Source organism: Lepus europaeus, chromosome 17 (genome assembly GCF_033115175.1).
Source record: "Lepus europaeus isolate LE1 chromosome 17, mLepTim1.pri, whole genome shotgun sequence".
In the NCBI taxonomy this organism is placed as follows: domain Eukaryota; kingdom Metazoa; phylum Chordata; class Mammalia; order Lagomorpha; family Leporidae; genus Lepus; species Lepus europaeus.
The window spans coordinates 30083315-30104569 of NC_084843.1; the positions used below are offsets into that span (position 1 = coordinate 30083315).

The following is a 21255-nucleotide window of genomic DNA, read 5'->3' on the forward strand; positions in this document are numbered from 1 at the left end:
CAGTGTGGGGGAGAGGACAGCAGTGGCAGCCAAGGTCAAGGAGATGATGGGGGAAGGTGCAGATGTGACAGAGCCTAGAAAGCCTTCATGAGGACCTTGGATCTGGGGCCAGTGCTGTGGCTAGTAGGCTAAGCTTCCACCTAAGGCACTGATAACCCATTTGGGCACCCGTTATTTTTCCGACTGCCCCTCTTCTCGATCTAGCTCTCTGCTAAAGGCCCAGGTAAGCAAAGGAAGATGGCCCAAGTGCCTGGGGCCCTGCACCCACGTAGGAGACCCCAAAGAAGTTCCTGGTTCCTGGTTTCAGATCAGCCCAGTTCCTACCATTGCGGCCATTTGGGGAGAGAACCAGTCGATGGAAGATCTTTCTGTCTCCCTCTCTCTGTCTATAACTCTACCTCTCAAATAAATAAATAATATTAAAAAATAATTTTGGATCTTATTGTAAGTAACACACAAAAGCCATTGTAGAGTTTTGTGTTTGTGTTTATTTTATTTGATTTTTCAAAAAAGTGGTGTGACCTGATTTATATTTTAGAAGAAACTCTCTAACTGCTAGATTAAGAGAAACATGAAGTTGAGAGAGGCAGAAGCAGGGAGACTGGATAGGAGGCTGTGGGAATTATCTAAATGAGAGATAACTGGTGGCTTGGACTGGGATGGCAGTAGTGGAGATGGAGAGGTAGTGTCAGATTCTCTGATACATTTGGGAGCAGAGTCTACATAAGGGACTGAATGTGTGGTGAAGGAGAAAAAAGAAGTTATGACCTGAACAACTAGAAGAATGGAACTACAGCTAGTGATTTGGTAGTATTGGGCAGGAGTACATTTTGGTATAGACCAAGAGCTCAGTTTTGAGATGCCCATTAGATTTACAGGTGGAGATGCTGAGTAGCAGTTGGAAATACAAGTCTGGACTTTAGGCTGGTGAGCTCTTTGGGAGAATAAATGAAATAACCAAGTGAGTGAGTGTAAATATAGAAGATCTCCATTTCTGAGTCCTGGGGCATTCTCACATATAGAAATCATAGAATACAATATTCTTGCAACTAATAGTTGAGTGTCTGAATGGACAGACTGTCTGATTTGGGTGTCTTGTTCCACTTGCTGAGGTTCATCAGTGGATGCAGGAGACCAGGAAGGAGCAGCCAGAAGGTAATGCAGTCTCAGAGATTTTTCCTCCTTGCAATCCCAAGTGTGAAGTTCTTAATATCCATGTCTTCATCCTATCCTGGAAGTCTGTACTACTATCCTAACCAATTCTCCTTCAGGTTTTTCCAGTTCTAGTCCATTCTATACACTAAAACCAGATCAAGAGTCCCCCCGAATCACATTTATGAGGATATTCCCAGTATTAGTGACATATGCCAGCCGCCAGGGAAGGTTGTTTCTGAGTCCTTCCTCCAGGCATTAAAGACCCCATATGTTTTTGGTGTATATCTCGCCTTCTTTTCCAGTACTCCATCAAAATATAACGTGCTTATTCACTATTCAGAAAATGACTTACGAGCTAATAAAGAGTGAAGCCAAATTTTGAAGTTAGGGAGCCTAATAGGACCCATTCTGGCTAGGGTTTGTGGAGAGCTTCAAGACCTAACTAAACAAGACTTCATTCTTTAACCTAAGGCTCCTCAGACACACAGCTGATCACGGAAGTTACCTATGGGGCCAGTTTGACTCTCTCCAGGTTCAAGCTAAACATAACCAGGATCTACTGTTTGAAAATCACCATGGGAACTCAACCCTGATGAATGGTAATCCTTGAACACCATCTACTAACCTGAAGTATGAGGAAGATACATCAAAAACCACATAGCGTTGGCCTTAGTCATCCAGCAGTTCACATAATTCTGGTAAGTCTAAGGCCTATGTTCTAGCCAGGCTAATTCCTGGCAGAATAGAGAGATGTGGGCTCTCAGGGGCTCTATTTGAAGTAAGCTAGACATCTGAAACGACCTTAAAACATACCCTTTGAAGGCCTTCATTCAGGAAAAGGCAGCCTGCCGCTACTCCAATGTTTTCTGTACTGTTTCTGATCTAAAATAAGCTGACTCCTGAAAGCATAGGTTTTTGCCATAATGGTGACTATAATACCTGCTGTACACAAACATTACACATACAAACATTACCTCTGGTCTCCTATATCGCGGCAAAATGGGATTGTTTTTACAGACAAGGAGACTGAGACTCAGAAAAAGAAAATAACTTGTCCATGGGCAACCAGCAGTACGTGGTGGAGCCAGGAAGCTACCTGCTCTGCCTGCCTTACAGCCTGTGCTCTTTTCAACACAGGGAGCGCCACATTTCAGGCCAAATCTCAGGTTTGCTGTTGCTTATGTATTAAGAGATATGAACCCATATTGTGTAATGCCCAGAGCCTGAAGGAAAGTATACAGAGCTAATTTCCTGCACCTTACTAACGAGTTTGCCAGGAAGGAGATGGATTTTTCCATTGGGAAAGTGAAAGGAGTCTCCATTCTGCCTCCTCCAAGTACTGCTGCTTTCTGGTCCAAGCCTTCCTGTGATACTGAGTTAGCCTTGTGTCTTCATGGACTGGCTGGGGCCCATGAGGAGTGTTGTTTAGATGTCTGTGATATTAATGGATGGTCATGTTTTTAATATGCCTGAGATGTCTGAGGAAGGGCAGAGTGATGGGGAAGAAACCTAATTCTAATTGATGACAGGGATAAGGAACTTGCCACAGCTCAGTGTTGGTCTCCTGGGTCCTATCAACAGCTTTCAATTTTGTTTTCTTATCATAGACAGTTCTACATGGGCTGCTTCAGAGAAAGGACTTGTTATACAAGATGATTAGCTACATTCAATTCATTTAACTAGATCAGGGAGGTAAGAGGCAAATAGTAGACCATCTTGAAGGTGCTGTACAGGAATTAGGCTTAGCCTTCACAGTACACTTAAAATTATAATGTAGTATCATTATTCTCCCTTCTCAAAAATTATTTTTGTATTTATGTGAGAGGGAGACACACACACACACACACAGAGCTCCCATCTGCTGGTTACTCCCCAAATGCCCACAAAGGCTGGGGGCTGGGCCAGGTTGACGCTAGGGCCAGGAACTCAATCCAGGTCTCCCATGTGGGTAGCAGAAGCCCAGTTACTTGCAGCGTTACTGTTGCCTCTCAGGGTCTGCATTAGCAGGGAGCAGGAGTCAGCATTGGAGGCCAATATCAAATTTAGGTGCTCCATTGCAGGTCATGGCCTCTTAACCTGTGTCTCAGACACCAGGCCAAAGGCCTGCTATTCCCCTTTTAAGAAGAATGAAGGTAAGCCTCAGAGTGACTGAGTGCCCTGCCCAAGTCACACAGCTAGTAAATGAAAGAGCTAGGATCCAAGACCAGGCCGTTGGTGCTCTCTCTCTGGGCCTATCTCTCCATGGGTTGAAGCTGTGAGTCACAGATGTGGGTTCTGGTTCTGCCGCTGTCACTGATGTTGGGATCCAGAGACTTGAATATATATATATATATATCTATATATATATACACACATATATAAATCATATATATGTATATATACATATATATATGTGTGTGTGTGTATATATATATATATATATATAAGATAAATAGGGATAAAAACTGCTGACCTCACGTTCTCAGTGAGCACGAAATGAGTTACTGCTTTGAAAAGGTCTTTGCAATTGCAAAAGGCTTTGCAGCTATCAAAGACTATCATGACTATTTTTGTTTGTCCTTTCTGGGCCTCTCAACCTTAAAATTAAAAGTTCCTTTTTCTGGCTTGAAAATTATATGCCTGTCAAGTCTAAATAGTTCTGGGTTGCAAAAACAGTGTGCCTTTATAGGATGCTTTTTTTGTGCTGACATACAAGGTAATGGTTTTCACAGTGCCACCAGTTACAACCTCTTTCACTTACCAAGGGCTGTGACCTCCTAATGTTTATATCTTAGTATTGAAGAACTCCATTGGAGTGAGATGAGAAAAAGCTTCCTTGACACATATGAGCCGGTTTTGGTCTACACAACCAAATCATTTTCACACAAATCAGGAAAAGAAATCCAAAAATGTTACCTTACCAATCCTGCATCAACCACACTGATGTGGAAAAACAAAACTGTCTCTCTAGTTTAAAAAAAATAAAAACACACTGCACTCTGTAGCAATTGTCTTGTTCTACTTTATTGGAAATACAGTAATCAACACCTCAATCCCCAAAATATTTCTCAAACCACTAAAAGGCAATTATACAAAAGCCAACTGTGTCACCCAGAGCACCATGGTAACCAACATCACTAGGGCATGAAGAACATAGTTGTTAGTCACTAGAATGTGAGCCAGCTGGCAGTTTGGCCTGCTGAGCAACACTACAAAAATAGCAGAGAAACGACCCATTATCTGGAGGTCTCACCCTGCACAGCTTTGAATCTGGTCCCAAAAAGAACTGTCCCAGGTCCCTAGGCCAACTCCATACCTTAGTTCCCAGTCAACGCCTAGTTAATCATTTATTCAACTGATGTTTATTGCAGCTTATTGCATACCAGGCACACGATTCTCAATGTGTGTGTTCACATGGTTCCTCATGTGAACAGCAGCTATACGAGAGATGGACAGAGAAAGAGCGGTTTTGTGTAGAGTACAGTGGGGGCAGGGATTTGCCTGAGGCAGACTCAAACAGAGCTAACATTTGACAGCCAGAGCACAGAAGAAATTAGAAAAGTAGACAGAGAACTGCATAAAATACATTCTCACGACCATGATCCTGCGTCAGCAAGACTGAGGTAAATTTAGCAGCCTTTGTTAAGGCGGGCAGGGATGGCTATAAAATATTTTAGAATTCTCACCATCAAAAATGGTCAAAATGTCCAGTCTTGGCACCCAAAGGGAATGACAGTTATACTTGACAAATGCGTCAGTGTGCCCTGCTCGCTGCTGTGCTGGAAGAAAGCGGCGTTAGGGCCACTGCCTTGCCAGCACTCAGACACGCGTCACCTCCCTCTCTGCCTTGATGTTTCTAAGGCAAACTCCTGCCTCAGCTGCAATGTGCATCCCTTCAGAATTGCTTATCAGACTCCCTCTTCTTTTGTCAAGGCTGAGCTGAACGTCTACTGCCTCAGAGAAGTCTCCCAGAGCCTGCAGGCATTTTTTTTTCTCCCTCCCCTCTCACCCACAGCTTTTTCGGGATGCCCTTGCCTCTACCTCAGGCCACCTGGCATCCTATCCATTGGGGACCTTCCCTGTCTCCCTTCGTGTTCCACTAGGGCACTGTCAATCCCACCTGTATATCCGTGTGTATCTGCTGGAGCCCTGGCATGCAGTGAGCAGAACTGAACTGAGCTGCCCAGACCACGGCCACAGTCACTGTGGCTGCACGGAAGGCAGGCCGTCAGCAGTGACATTTTCTCGAAGGGCCATCACACAGCCCAGGAACCCGCACAGCACCACACTGGCCCTCCTTCCTCAAGGTCTCTGCACGTCTGCTCCATTCCCCCAGAGAGCTCTTCCTCTGACAAACGCCTTCTGACTACCCTTTGGGCTGCCATTCAAATACCATGTGGGGAGAGGGAAGTCTCTCCCTACCCAGAGACCAGCACAGGGCCCTCTACCGCCCACTCTGTCAGAACGCCTTACACTTTTTTAAGCAAAATCAGTTATCCTAGGCAGTAACTGTTTATTGATTAGTGTCTCTCTCCCTACCTGACTGCGAGCCCCAGAAGGGCTGGAATGGTATCTGTATTGGCTTCACCCAATTCCCCTTGTCTAGCAAAGCCTGCCACAGGGTAAGTGTACTTGGGTAAAAGTAAGAATCTAAAAGAACCTCAATTTAGGGAAGGAACACTGAGAAAAAAAAAATAAAAAGAGAATTGAGAGTTGTTTCTGGAAGTCCAAGGGTCCCCAAACTTGGGTTTGGAGGTCAAGCAGTTCAAAGGAGTCCTGGGGAAACCCACAGACCCTCTCCCAAGGCACCCGAATGCTTTCAAGAACTGGAAACACAAATACCTGTATCCGGAGGTTAAGAAACGGAACTGAGGTGGATACAACAGTCTTCACATAAAAAAGAACTCAGGAAGATGACAAAAAGAGAAATAGCATTTCACCACAGCCTGTAGGATTCAGATTAGATATAGTCTGTAATACAATCCCATACAACTCCTGCTTTATAAAAAACAAAAGGGATGAATGTTAGTTGTGGTGGAATGACAAGGCCATGCTAAGATGGCCGCTGGCAAGTGTCAGTTACTCAGGAATGGCTTTGGAAACTACCTGGCAAAGGAGCCTGCCTGGCAACAGGCTGTGATTGGTTAGGGCATAAACCGCCCCTTGACTGGATTGGCTGCCTCGGCTATATAAGCTGCTGTACCAACTGAAATAAACGAGTCTGTGAGCTGCTCACCTCTAGCCCACTTTCACCTGACTCCTGGTGTCTATGTGGTGACTCCTGCTCTTGCCCCCACAGTGCTCCTCCTCTCAGAATGAATCCACAGCAACAGTCAGTAAAATGGTGCAGTCTTATCTATGGAGCAAACTACACCCTGACACCATCCTAGGACCATCCTAGGCTTTAGCCCCTACTGTCATTGCTGGAAGCCAAGTGGCCACATGGCCCAACCACTGATGTCAGCCCCACCCCCATCCTAATGGGATTCGCTGCTCCTACTTCCCTGCCCGCCCCCTGCCCCACAAAGTTTTAAAAAGACCTGTTCCTGAACACGTGGCTCTCTTTCTCTCCGTCTCCTGATCTCTGTCTCTCTCTCTCTGTCTGGATCTCTCTCTCACGCTCTCCTCCTTCTTTGCCCCTTCCCTCCTGTCGGGTTTCCCCCAATAAATCCTTTCCCTTAAAAAGAAAAAAAAGAGAATAGTCTGACAATCAATGCAGGCTGGTATGGCCTGGAAAGGAGAATCTGAACAACAAGCCAGTCTGAATGAGATTCTCCCTCAGGCTTTGCAGTCTGCTCCAGGCAGATCTATTGTTCCTGGGCATTTCTTTTGCCAGGATGAGGGCATAAAGAAGAATATTGCATCACAACATTACAACAACCATGCTGGAAAATCCTAAAGAAAAGCAAATCCACCATTTTTCATCACCTTGCAATTAACTTCATTTTTTCCTTTTCCTAGGTTTGTGAGGGATTATGCGTTGTTGACTGCTAACTCTATTGCTTAGAAGGTTAACATCTCAATCTACATTTTAATAGCTATTATTCAACAATATTTAATACATTTAAGGCATATTAATATATATTTATGCCAGAGAAATGCAACTTTGAAGATATTTTTCATTTTTTTTATGGGAGACAAAGAATACGGCACTAAGGTCTGGTAGATTTTTGCAGAATTAAGCGATGGGATGATTACTCTTCGTGCTAAAATAGCTCACATTAGCATCTGAAGTATAAACTGCTACACTGACTTTTTCCACCAGATTATCTCAGTAAAAACGTTACATCTGTGTCTGGGCCAGGAGCATTTACTGGCTGCAGAGACATCTGAGCAGCCTTCAGAAATGTTGGCTGGAAACACAAATCATGCAAAAACTATGTGTGGATTTCAAACCTTTTTTTTTTTTTGCAACAAAATAAACATCTTTTCACCCCACATTCTCACAACATTTTTTTTTTTGACAGGCAGAGTGGACAGTGAGAGAGAGAGAGAGAGACAGAGAGAAAGGTCTTCCTTTGCCGTTGGTTCACCCTCCAATGGCCGCCACGGCCTGCGTACCGCGCTGATCCGAAGCCTGGAGCCAGGTGCTTCTCCTGGGCTCCCATGCGGGTGCAGGGCCCAAGCACTTGGGCCATCCTCCACTGCACTCCCGGGCCACAGCAGAGAGCTGGCCTGGAAGAGGGGCAACCGGGGCAGAATCCGGCGCCCCGACTGGGACTAGAACCCGGTGTGCCGGCGCCGCTAGGTGGAGGATTAGCCTATTGAGCCGCGGCGCCGGCTCCCACAACTTTTTAACCTGCCCTTTTCAAGCAACAGACTGCTTGCAGGAAGACCCATGATGGAAGGACAATGTGCAGCTGACTGAGGGCTGGTTAGTGTGTGTCTTGCTCACCACTGTATTCCCAGGGCCTAGTACAGTGCCTGGGCCAAGGTAGGAATGCAAGAAATATTTACTGACCGAATCAATGAATGAGCAAAAGCTGAGTATGAAAATTGCAATAGGGCATTTTGGAGCCGTGCCAGTCCACAGATAGCAACCCAGCAAAGGCGGGTTATGCTGTCCTTTGGGAAGACAATGTTACTGATGTAGCAGAGTTGTCTAAATGAGTTAAATACCAGAGCTTTAGTGCCCAGAGGCCTTTGATTTTAGAACAAAGCTTTATTCCTTTCCCCATGGTTTTTTTCTGGAAAAAAAAAAAGTAATAAATAGAGCAGTAAATTTTAGAAGTACAATAAATCTCTAAGGCTCCATTTTATAAGTGGGTCCTCCCAAATTACAGAACTCATCCTGAGGAAACTGCAGTGAAAATAACTCCATCAACAAAGACCACTCGTGGGCTGGGAATGGGACGTTTGGTTTGTGGATGATGGCAAAATAGTAGGTTTTCCCCTTTCTTTTCTTTTGGAAGACTTCATCAAATTGTTATAAATACAACATTTCTCACCTGACAAAATAGTAAGTTATTTCAGGATAGTGGGGTGATTATCTCCAGATGATTTTCATATTTTTTTTCCTGTGTTCTATGTGAGGCATGGAAACTTACAGATGTCAATAAAATTTTTATGAAAGCAAAAATATGACACCTAATCAAAGTTACTCTGCTCCCCACGATTCTATGGATTTTCACATTTCCATTACAGGCAATTTTGTTCTGATGGTTTATGTATAGGTCTGTCTTGTCCATATATTTCTATAAGGGTAATTCTAAAAGGTCATGGAAAATGGAATTCAGAGATAAGTTTATTTTAGTGCAAAAAATTTAAATCATGCATAGTCTTTTCATAATACACATTTCCACGAATTTTTTGACGTTCCCTCACATACTGAGACTTGACTGGTGAATTGCAATGTCATTGGAAGTCACAGGAAAAGGTCACTCTAGCTGGCCTTCCAGCTTTGCAAAGGGAGTACTCCTCTCCTGGACCCTGGCTCTAGGCTCTTTGGGAGCAGGGATTGTATCTCATACACCCAACTCTTAGCACATGCTTTGCTCATGAATAAACAGATGTGCCTAAAGAAGCAGAGAAATCATATGTGCGATACTTCTCTTTGAACACGAGGTCTAATTTATCCTGCTGCTGAATCGTCCAAAATGATTGGGCTGGAGACAATTAGTGATTCATTTACCAGTGCTCCACAGATGCCCTCCATTATCTTACGTTTAATTCCTTCAATCATTCATCAGTCTTTCAACAAACACCTCTGGAAAATTTTCTCTGCATCACATCCATTGATAGGTATCAGAGTTACAAAGCCTGGCCCCTAGATGTTTTTTATATGGGTGAGGGGGGGGCACTTAAAAACAAATACACAGTACAGCCTGCTTACTCACCAATGGAAACAATGGAAACAATGAGGCTGGCTAACCTGGGGTTTACAGGAGAAACTTGCCCGAGGAGGTAGCCCCAAGCAGTGTTAAAAGAGGAGCTGGAGCAGGACTAGTCCTGGACCATTCCTGACAGAGACCAGTGTGAGCAGAAGGAACACAGGACAAAGGCAAGAAATACAGGGCGGCTGCCGAGTTTGGAGAGGCTGGAGCCTAGAACTGTGGCTGAGTGGTGAGTGACAGGGCTGCAGGGAAGGGCAGCAAGCCGGGTCCCAGGGCACTGGCAGTCCTGGCACCAGCTTAGACTTCACCCTGCAGCAGGAAGCTGCAGAAGGCTTTAAGCAGGGATAATGCTACTGGAGACTATTTTAGTGACCCTGGAGGGGATGAATTGGAGGGAGACAGAAATTTGAGTGTAACTTCTTAGAAGGCATTTGCATAAATGAGTAATATATTTGCATTTATATTAAATAATCATAGCTAACACGTAGCACTTATTATGCAATGGGTGCTAAATAAGCATTATAATGCAAGTCTCAATGTTTCAAACAACCTTATAAGCAAAGAGTCTTATTATTCTCATTTTACAGCTAATGAAACAGACATTAACAAGCAGGTAATTTACCCAAGACCTGCATCAACCAGGCCCTCTGGCACCAAAGCTTATGCTATTAATCACATTTGTTTAGCTTGTGTCTCTTGTATTAGAACAAAAACTTCATGCGTATTGGTGGTGTTCTCCCCTGTGCCTACCTAACAGGTACACAGTAACTATTTGTTGAATAAATTCAATAAATAACCTAAGAAGAAGAAATAGTGTGCTAAATCACCTACAGATTCTATAAATAGTTCGGTTGCAAAATTGGCAAAGTTATGGTTTGAGTGATCGGGCTTTTGAGATCATTATGGACTGAATGCTTGAGTCCCCTGCCCCCCAAATTCTTATGTTGAAGACCTAACCCCTTTTCCTCTCCCACTACACCGCCAGGGAAACCTCTAAGAAAGCAGTTAAGGGTAAAGGGGGCAGGGGGTCCATTCCACTAGGATGGTGTCTTTCTAAGAAAAGGAGACTGTAGAACCCTCTGATTGTCTGTGTGCATGTACAAAAGATAAGCCATGTGAGAACCAGAGAGAAGCCAGCCATCTGCAAGATAGGAAGAGAGCCCTCACCAGAAATGGAACCGGTCAGAACCTTCATCTTGGCTTTCTAGTCTCCAGAACTGTAAAAAAATTAATTGGTATTGCTTAAGGCATCCAGTAGACAGTATTCTGTCATGGCAGCCCAAGTAGACTAAGACAAGTGTGTGGGACTGGCGCTGTGGTGTAGTGGGTGAAGCCACCACATGCAGTGCTGGCATCCCATATGGGCACCGGTTCAAGTCCCCACTGTTCCACTTTGAATCCAGCTCTCTGCTGTGGCCTGGGAAAGCAGTGGAGGATGGCCCAGCTAGCTCCTGGCTTCAGAATGGCGCAGCTCCAGCCTTTGCGGCCAATTGGGGAGTGAACCAGCAGAAGGAAGACCTCTCTCTGCCTCTGCCTCTCCTTCCTTCTCTGTGTAACACTGACTTTCAAATAAAGGAATAAATGTTTAACAAAAATAACACAAGGGTGAGTAGTGAAGGGAAGGTTTCCAGCACAGGAGACTAGAGGGACGGTGGTGCCACTGACTGGGGTAGAGGAAGAAGAGAGACTTGTGGTCAATGGATCAGCTCTAATTACTCTATGCTTAGAAATTTAGTGTTTACCTCACTCAAACATAGGAATATAGAATTTAGTTATTTACATCCTGGCCATCAGGAAAATGCAAATCAAAATCACAGTGCATATCATCTCACCCCGTCAGAAAGGCTAAAATCCAAAAGGCAGAGAGTAACAGATGCTGGTGAGGATGTAGAGAAAGAACTCTTACAAACTGTTGCTGGGAATGTAATTTAGCACAGCCACTGTGGAAAATAGTATGGAGATTCCTTAAAGAACTAGAAATAGACTTGCCATATGAACCAGCAATCCCACTTCCGGGTATATACCCAAAAGACATGAACATGTTGTATCAAAGAAATACCTGCACCACCATGTTCATAGCAGCACTGTTCACAAGAGCCAAGATATGGAATCAATCAAGGTGTCCGTCATCAGATGAATGAAAAAAGAAAAAAGAATATTATTCAGCTATAAAAAAGAAAGAAATTCTACCATTTGCAAGAAAATGTATGCAACTGGAAGACATTATCTTGAGTGAAATAAGCCAGACACAGAAAGACAAATACTGTATGTTCTCCCTTATTCGTGGGAGCTAAAATTCAAAAATAAAAAACAAAAAAAAATGCCTGTATATATCACTATTATTACAAATATAATTTTATCAAAGCCCTTGACTGGTATGTAAATTAAAAATATATTACCTCAAAAACTAAACAAAGAAAGAGAAAAAGGGAGGGAAAGGGGCGTGGAAGAGAAAGAGGGAGGGAGAGAGATGGAAAGACTCTTAAAGAATTACTTAACAAGTTATTTTTAAAGGCAAGGAAGAGCAGCTCAGCTCGGTTTTCCTCTCCTAATCAACAGTGCGAACATGGAAATTGACCATGATGTTCTATGACTTGAACCTGAGAACATCCACCTTGCTAATTATTCTACAGCTTCTATCCTCAGTAGATCTGCTAAGCACTATTAAGTAATGGCCTGCAGAAGGTAATGCTTCTCCAGCTTCAACGTACACATAATCTACCGGGGGGTTTGTTAAAAGTGCAGATTTTCCTTCAGTGGATTTAGGGTGTGGTAGGAAATTCTGCGTGTATAATAAGTTCTCAAGTGACACTCTTGCTGTAGATTCCGGGGCCACTCTAAGTGGCAGGGCTCTGAGGCACATGAAGTGTCTTTTGAGTCATGGTGTCTTCACCACAGTGGCCTATTTCTCTTGGGTGACCTACTTCACTACAGATTAGTTACCAATAAACACTGACAAGCCTTTTTCAGACCAGATTTAGAAGTTCTTCAGAAGGACTCATTTCTGATCAACATGAACTTTTTTGAACAGCCCACTTTGTGCAAGGTGCTGGAGATACAAAGGTTAATAAGACAATTCCTGTTACTAAAGAGAGCTCTTACTCTTAACACCGGATGCTCTAGAGACTGGTAACTTCCAGGGGGTAGTTATCTTGTCTCCCCTATTGCCTAAAACTGCTTAGATTCTCAATAAACACGACATGGACAAATGAATGAGTTCACGGGAGTTTCGTTAAACACTACCTTAACTGCTCTCTATCTTAACTCACAGGTAAGAGGCGATTACGTTAGAGTGAGGCCATAGAGTGAGCCCTAATCCAACCTGGCAGACATCCTTGTAAGGACAAGAAATTTGGTCACACAAGGAAACGCCAGGGGTTCATGTGCACAGAAGAAAGACTATGTCAGGGGTCAGGAGGTGGCCACCTACAAGCCAGGGGGATGGGCTTCAGAAGAAATGGTCTTTGACCTTGGACTCTGGACCTCCAGAACTGTGAGAAAATAAATTCCTGTTGTCTGAGCCACCCAGTCTGTGGTGTCTTGTTATGGTGGTCAGAGCAAACTAAAATGGATTTTTCACAGCTTTTATACCCAGATCCAGGGGGCTGGCGCCGTGGCTCACTTGGTTAATCCTCTGCCTGTGGCGCAGGCATCCCATATGGGCACCAGGTTCTAGTCCCGGTTGTTCCTCTTCCAGTCCAGCTCTCTGCTGTGGCCCAGGAGGGCAGTGGACGATGGCCCAGGTACTTGGGCCCCTGCACCCATGTGGGAGACCAGGAAGAAGCACCTGGCTCCTGGCTTCGGATCGGTGCAGCGCACCGGCCGTAGCGGCCATTTTGGGGGGTGAACCAACAGAAGGAAGACCTTTCTCTCTGTCTCCCTCATTGTCTATAACTCTACCTGTCAAATAATAATAAAAAAAAATCTTAAAATCTTAAAAAAAAAATACCCAGATCCAAGACCCTACTTCTGCAATGGACAAACAGTGTAAGCAACCATTAATGCGAGGATTAAGGGAGATAAACAGAAGAGGGTGAGACAGTAGCCCAGACTGGGCTTAAATAGCTACCACATACCCACTCCTCTCCCCTTCTCACGTCGCCAACTGTCTTAGTCCATTTCGTGTTGCTAATAATGGAATTACCCGAGATTGAATAACTTATAGATAAAAAAATGAAATGTATTTCTTACAGGTCTGAAGGCTGGGAAGTCCGTGAGCATGGAGCTGGCGTCTGGCCAGGGCCTCTGCTCTGTGTCCTAACATGACAATAAGGGCATTGAGCACACAAGTGAGACTGACACCACAAACAGCCAAACTTGCCTTTATAAAAACCCACTCTCGTGACAACTAATCCACTGCTGGGATGATAGCATTAGTCCATTTGTGAGGGGACAGCCCTCATGGACTAATCATCTCTTAACACTGTTAGAACAGCAATTAAATCTCAGTGTGAGTTTTGGAGGGAACATTCAAACCACAGCCCCAATGCGAAGCCTAGGGCTGTTCTCCCAAATCTGAGACTGTGAGGAGCTTTCAGACCACCCCCCCAAGCTAAACTTGACATTTAACGTATTTCCAAAACATTGCGGCAGGAAGACGACCCCAGATTTCTTTCTTTATGTGAAATCTTAGAGAGGACCTTTGATGATAACATAATGAGATTGATTTATTGGCCAAAAATGGATAAAAAGGCACAGTCAAATGAGAATACTGCTAGCCACACGGAAGCTACATTTGAAGCCTGATTTTAAAGCCACGGAACTGCTTTGGTTTTTATTTTGTTTATAATAAACATGCCAACCTATAGGCAGAAACGAGTGCCTCCTTCAAAAAGCTGTTCTGGAAAGTTCTACATTTATTGTAACCACATCACTGTTCTCACATTATATCTGGAGTTGCTTTCAGGGTCTGTGAGATAATCTTTCAAATGCCCTCAGTGCTGACACTTGAAAGTCAATCTGATTTTCAAAAACAACCAGGAGTTCTTCTATACCAATTTGAAAGAACCAGGGGACCAGTCCTCAAACTGTGGGGTTCTATGAGGACTGATTTTCCTTGAGTGAATTTGTACTCAAACCCCAGAAGGCAAAGCCAAAGACAAAGCCCTGACATGAAGTGAACGTGTTGTAAGCACGACATCAAGCTGAAGGTGGGGGGGGGGGCGGTGGGGGGGGGGACCAGTGACTTCACTAAAAATAACCGCACTTGTTTGGAGGTGAAAGCTCCAGTGTTCTCTCCAGAACACTTACTGAGGCCCAGATCCACCCTGTTTCATGGGACCCCAAGTTCAAGGACGCTACTGCTTCAGTCCAATCTTGGGTATTCCACGTGTGTTGAATGGACAGCTCGTGGGAAGTTAAACACGGGGAAGAATGTCTAAGGTATCTGGAGCTTACTCTCCTTGTCTCAAAAGCAGAACTGGAAGGCTCTGGCGAAGTCTGCCCCATGTAAGGAACACACTGTCAGCTGCTGGAGCTGTCCAGCAGCAGTGAGTTTGCTCTGAAACTGTGAGCTCTCAGCGCTGCGAAGAGTTTAAAGCAGAAACTGTCCCTGACGGGACCCCGAAGAGGTGCCCCCTGTAAGGGATGGGGGATATGCAGTGACCTCCCAGGGCCGTCCTGAACCCAACCTGCACAACACCAGCAACTTTGCAGGCGCTGGAAAAATGCTAGTGGAACGGAATGGACGAGGAATATGGTGCATCTTGTGAGCCAAAAAGAGGGGCAGAGGCTGGGGCTCAGCCAGCTGCAAGGAAGGTAGGGAGAAACCAGACGGAAAGAACGCGGGAGTCCAGAGCCGGTGTGTGGCATGCAGGAGAGAAACGGCTTTGGGTAAACCGAAGCCTCACAGGGCTAAGGAAGGGGATAGGAGTCGGGCACAGGCGAGGAGCCGAGACACACCCCTACTCACCCTTCTTAAACTCTTCCAGCACCGTGTCCAGCCGTGTATCATTGAAGACGCAGTGCAGGGGCCGGTTGTAGAAGCGCGTGACCGTGAGAAGCGGGGTGCAGTCGTCGGGGTCCACGAAGGCCAAGTCCTTGACAAACAGAATGTCCACAATGTTGTGCCGCTGGTCGCCCTCATAGACCGGGATGCGAGTGTAGCCGCTGCGCAGGATCTCGGAGACGGTGGCGAAGTCCAGCACCGCGTCGGAGCGCAGCATGAAGCAGTCCCCGAGGGGGGTCAGCACCTCCTCCACTACCTTGGTGCGCAGCTCCAGGGCGCCCTGGATGATGTTGAGCTCCTCCTTCACAAGGTCGCTGTAGGGGTCCGCCGCCCGTAGCGTCTCCAGCAGTTTCTCCCGCGTGTAGAAGGTGCTGATCTCCTGGCGCAGCGCCCAGTCCAGCAGGCGACCCAGTGGGTAGCACACGGGGAAGGCGGCCGCCATCAGGAGCCGGGTCAGGCACACGCTGTGCGACGCGATGGCCAGCCCGTGGCGCGAACACACTGAGTAGGGGCAGATCTCGGCGCCCAGGAACACGGCGCCCGTGCACACCAGCGCAGGCAGCCACGGGAAGTGAATCCCCGCCTCGATGTAGTCTTCCCCGGTGTCCCCGACGCCCGGCGGCAGCGAGGCGTACAGCCAGCCGGCCAGGGCCGCGTTGGCTCCGGCTTGGCCCAGGAGCAGGGTGCAGAGCAGATGGGTGCCCCTGCCGCGCACGGCCTGCACGCGGCGCGCCTGCTCCTGCTCGGCGGCCGAGCCGCTGTTCCGCAGCACCCGTAACTCCACCGGGTCCAGCGAGAGCAGGCTCAGGCGCAGGCCGCTGAACAGGGCGGACAGGGCCAGCAGCAGGAGCGCCCCGAGCGCCCGCAGCCACGCGGGGGGCAGCAGGTCCCCACCCGGGCCGTAGAGCCGCGGGCGGACGCGCAGCAGGAAGCCGCCGGCGGCGCCGTGGTGGTGCCAAGCGCGCCCATCCCAGGCGCACAGCGAGAAGAGCTTCCCGCCACCGCCCGCGCCGCCCCGCTCCGCCTCGCCCTTGCGTAGCTCCCGCACCCGCACCTGGACCAGGGCAGAGCCCGCCACGCCCCCGGGGCGCAGGGGCCCCAGGACTTCCACGTCCGACGCCCAGTCGCTCTGCTCCCGGCAGCGCTGCGGCCCCGGGGGCCGCGTGGGGACCGCGCTGGGCGCCACGCCGCTCCCGCCCGGGGGCTCCTCGATAAACACGAGCCTCGGAGCCCAGTCGCCGGTGCCGTTCTCCCCCGGGGAGAGGGTGGGTGCGGGCACCGGCGCGGCGGGCGCTGAGGGCCCGGGCTGGAAATAAACGCGCAGGAGGAAGCTGGTGCCTTCGGCGGCGCGCAGGGTGCCCCCCTCCAGGGACACGCGGCCTCCAGCAGTGTCCTCAGGCCGCAGGCCCAGCAGCCAGGCGGCGGCGGCCGGGGGCCGAGGAGACAAGGAAAAGAAGAGCAGAAGCACAGCGCCCTGGCTGCAGCAGTCCCAGAGCCTGACACCCGGCGCGGCTGCCGCCGCCGCCGCCGCCGCCATCCTGCACCCGGCGCGGCTGCACGTGATGCTGCAGAAAGCCGAGCAGGAGCTGGAGGGAGGAGGAGCCGGAGCCGGGAACCCGGCCCCAGGCAGGTCACCACGTGCGCGCCCCCTGCGCGCGTGGGCTGGAGGCGGTGGGGGCGCAGACCCTGCCTGGGCAAGGTGTCGGAGCCGGAGGTTGGAGATGGCCACCCATCCTGGTACCGCGCGTAGCGGGCGGACACACTTCGGTGTATCAGAGCTGCAGCCTGGGGAAGGCTTGGCTTGGCCTGGCCTCCAGCTCCAGCAGGACGGCGCGCTTCCGCGAACTCCTACCCGGCAGTAATTCCCTGCCCGCCCCACGGCTTCTTCATTGGTCCGGGAAATTTCCGAGTGTTTTGCTCCTCCCCTTACCACTTGGCGCTTTTCTTCCTGGTCAAAAGATGTTTTGGAATCTTGAATCGGTGAATACTTTTTAGCGTTTAGTCTCAAGTCCAGCTGTCCTTCATATGGTAAAAATTTCCAAATTATTTAAGTCCAGCCCTGTTAACATCAGAAAATCCATCAATTAGAAACCGGAAATAAAGGATGATATCACTGTGCAATGGAATACTATGCAACGGGAAAAAAGAACGAGGAGGCCCATTGTTTTGTGATGATGAAAATCCACAGTAGTACTGGGAAAATAGGAAAATGCAGAACAATGTGCGCAATTGCCATTTGTGTTAAAATTATGTATAAATTTATATGTATATATAATACATAAATACACATACATAATAGATTCAAAATGCAGAGGATACACAAGACATGTCAGTGCTTACCTTTAGAGATCAGGATAGGAGTCTGGAAGAGACTTTAAATCAGGAGAATCTTTAAGAAATCATATGTTAATAAGAAGTTGTACTTTCCACTCAGTTCCCCCAATGGTTATATCTTAACCATAATATAATCTCAAAAACAGGAAATTCACATTGGTTTAATGTGTGTATATAGTTCTATGTAATTTTATCACATGTTGGTTTGTGTAATTACCACTGCAATGAAAATACAGATTTATTTTAACACCACAAAGATAGAGGGAAATTCTTTTTTTTTCCTACTGAATTCCTTGTATTATTTGAATTTACCATAGGCCTGTATTACTTTATTATAGACATTTAAAATTATTTTTATTTGTTTGACTGGTAGGGAGGGGGAAACAGTTTTCATTTGCTGGTTCAGTCCTCAAATGCCTATAATAGCCCAGATTGGGCAAAGCCCAAGCTGGAAGCCAGAAACCCAATCTGGGTCTCCCCTTTGGGTGGCAAAGACTCAGCTCCTTGATTCATCACCTACTGCCTCCCTAGGTTCTAATCAGCAGGTAGCTGGGATTGAGAGCAGGGCCAGCTGGAACAGACACTCTGACTATGGGATGTGGACAACTTACTAGGCTAAATGCCCATTCCTATTTTCATGTATTTATTTTAAAAATTTATGTGGTAAAAAAAGCTGTCCTAAGAGCTTTGACAAATATTCATTCAACCATCATAATAAAAAACAGTTCCATCATCTCCCCCAATTCTCTTACTGTCCTATGGTAGTCAGCTCCTTCCCACATGGTTTCTTTTGGGAAATGTGAATCTCTTCTCTATGGTTATTTTCTCTGAATGTCATATAAGTAGAATAATACAATATGCAGCCTTTCTGAGTCTGACTTCCCTTTCTAAGTTGGTATAACCCATTTAAGACTTATCCATGTTGTGTTTATTAATAGTTTATTCTTTTTTAAAAGATATTTATTTAAAAGGCAGAGAGAGAGAGAGAGAGAGAGAGAGAGAGAATCTTCCATCTGCTGGTTCACTCTCCAAATGGCCACAGTAGCCAGGGCTGGGCCAGGCTGGGGCCAGGAGCCTGGAACTCCATCCGGTTTTCCACGTGACAGGGGCCCAAGCATTGGCCTATTCTTTATTGCCTTCCCAGGCACATTAGCAGGGGGCTGGGTTGGAGGTGGAGCAGCTGGGACTCAAACTGGCACTCATATGAGATGCTGGTGTTGCAGGCAGTGGCTTACCTCACTGTGCCACAACACTGGCAATAATTTATCCCTTTGTATGGCTGAGTAGCATTCCATTATCTGGATGTGTCAGCTTGTATATCCAGCTAACGAACACTAGAGTTAATTATAGTTTTTGGCAGTTATGAATAAAGTGGCTAAAAATGTTCGTGCATAGGTTTTTGTGTGAATGTAATGTTTTGATTTCTCTTGGCTAAATTTACTATCCATCTACATTACTTTTAAATTTATTTTTTACTGAAGTTAGAGTTGTAAAATTTTATTTTGAATTGATATAATAATAGCATATATTTATAGAGCACAATGTGATTTTTAAAAAAGCTTTATTTATTTGAAAGAATTAGAGAGAGAGAGAGAGAGAGAGAGAGAGATCTTTCATTTACTGGTTCACTCCCAAAATGTCCATAATGGCCAGGGCTGGGCTAAGCCAAAGCCAGGAGCTTCAGGGTGGCAGGGGCCTATGCACTTGGTCCATCATCTGCAGCTTTCCCAGGCTCATTAGCAGGGAGCTGGATCAGAAGTGGAGCAGTGGGATATGAATCGGTGCCCATATTGGATGCCCATGTCATAAGTAGTGGCTTTTACCCACTACACCACAATGCTGGCTCTGTAAGGATAATGTTTTTTAAATTTTTATTTATTTATTTTTGACAGGCAGAGTTAGACAGTGAGAGAGAGAGAGAGACAGAGAGAAAGGTCTTCCTTCCGTTGGTTCACCCCTCAAGTGGCTGCCACGCCGGCACGCTGCAACCGGCACACTCTGCTGATCCAAAACCAGGAGCCAGGTGCCTCCTCCTGGTCTCCCATGTGGGTGCAAGGCCCAAGGACCCGGGCCATCCTCCACTGCTTTCCTGGGCCACAGCAGAGAGCTGGACTGGAAGAGGAGCAACCGGGACAGAATCCGGCACCCCAACCGGGACTAGAACCTGGGGGTGATGGTGCCGAAGGCGGAAGATTAGTCAAGTGAGCCATGGCACTGCCCAAGGATAATGTTTTGATATGTGTATACTACATTGTGAGGTGATCAGACCTGGGTAATTTGCATATATATCACCTCAAATATTTTTCTTTCCTTTGTGGTGAAAATATTTAAAATCTTCTCTTATAGATAATGTCATTTTTAAATACAGCCATCTTGCTGTGCAATGAAACACCAGGACTTAGTCCTCTGATCTAACTGTATTTTGCACCTGTTGATCCATCTCTTCCCTCTCCCTGTGCAGGCTCTCCCAGCCTCTGCTAACCACCACCCTACTCTCTATTTCTATTTGCTCAACTTGTTTTACATTCTACATGAGTAGAATGCAGATAATACAGTATTTGTCTTTGTCGCCTGGTCTATTTCAGTTAATATGTGTCCTCCAGGTTCATCCATGTTACTGGAAATGCTGACAGAATTCCCCATTGTTTTATGAATGAGTAGCATTTCCTTTTACATGTATCCCATTTTAAAAATGTATTCATCCACGGATGGGCACAGGTTGTTTATGTCTTGGCTGATGTGAATAATGCTGCAGTGAACACAGTAGTGCAGATGACTCTTTGGTATTGTCAGTTCCTCTGGGTGGAAACCTAGCAGTGGGATTGCTGGATCATGTGGTAATTCTATTTTTAGCTTTTTGAGGGAACTTTATATGGTTTCCCCAAATGGGGAAATCCCAAATTTACATTCATTACTCATTTGTTTAAAGATTTATTTATTTATTTGAAAGTCAGAGTTACACAGAAAGAGGAGAGGGAGGGAGGGAGGGAGGAAGGGAGGGAGAGAGAGAGAGAGAGAGAGAGAGAGAGAGAGAGAGAGTTCTTCCATCCGATGATTCCACTCCCTAATTGGCTGCAACGGCCAGAGCTGTGCTGATCCCAAGCCAGGAGCCAGGAGCTTCCTCTGGGTCTCCTACACAGGTGCAGGGGTCCATGGACTTGGGCCATCTTCCACTGCTTTCCCAGGCCATAGCAGAGAGCTAGATTGGAAGTGGAGCAGCCGGGTCTCGAACTGGCACCCATATGGGATGCCGGCGCTTCAGGCCAGGGTGTTAACCCACTGTGCCACAGTGCTGGCCACTCATTACTCATTTTTTAAAAGATTTATTTATTTATTGAGTGGCAGAGTTACAAAGAGGCAGAGGGAGAGAGAGCGAGAGAGAGAGAGAGAGAAAGAGAGAGAGAGAGCTCTTCCATCTTCTGGTTCACTTCCTAGATGGCCACAATGGCCAGAGCTGTGCTGATCTGCAGCCAGAAACTTCTTCTGGGTCTCCCACGCAGGTGCAGG

The 21255-nt window shown here is 46.6% G+C and overlaps 1 protein-coding gene across 5 annotated transcripts in view; it reads right to left on the minus strand.

Annotated features, from left to right (window-relative positions):
• CNNM1 (cyclin and CBS domain divalent metal cation transport mediator 1) overlaps positions 1–16951 on the minus strand; it is a 62985-nt gene extending 46034 nt beyond the window's left edge. For all 5 annotated transcript variants that reach the window (XM_062214830.1, XM_062214828.1, XM_062214827.1 and 2 more), the window contains exon 1: positions 15379–16951. In XM_062214830.1, coding sequence (XP_062070814.1) covers positions 15379–16951 — 1573 coding nt within the window. The remainder of the gene's footprint in view (positions 1–15378) is intronic.
• Positions 16952–21255: the final 4304 nt, after the last annotated feature.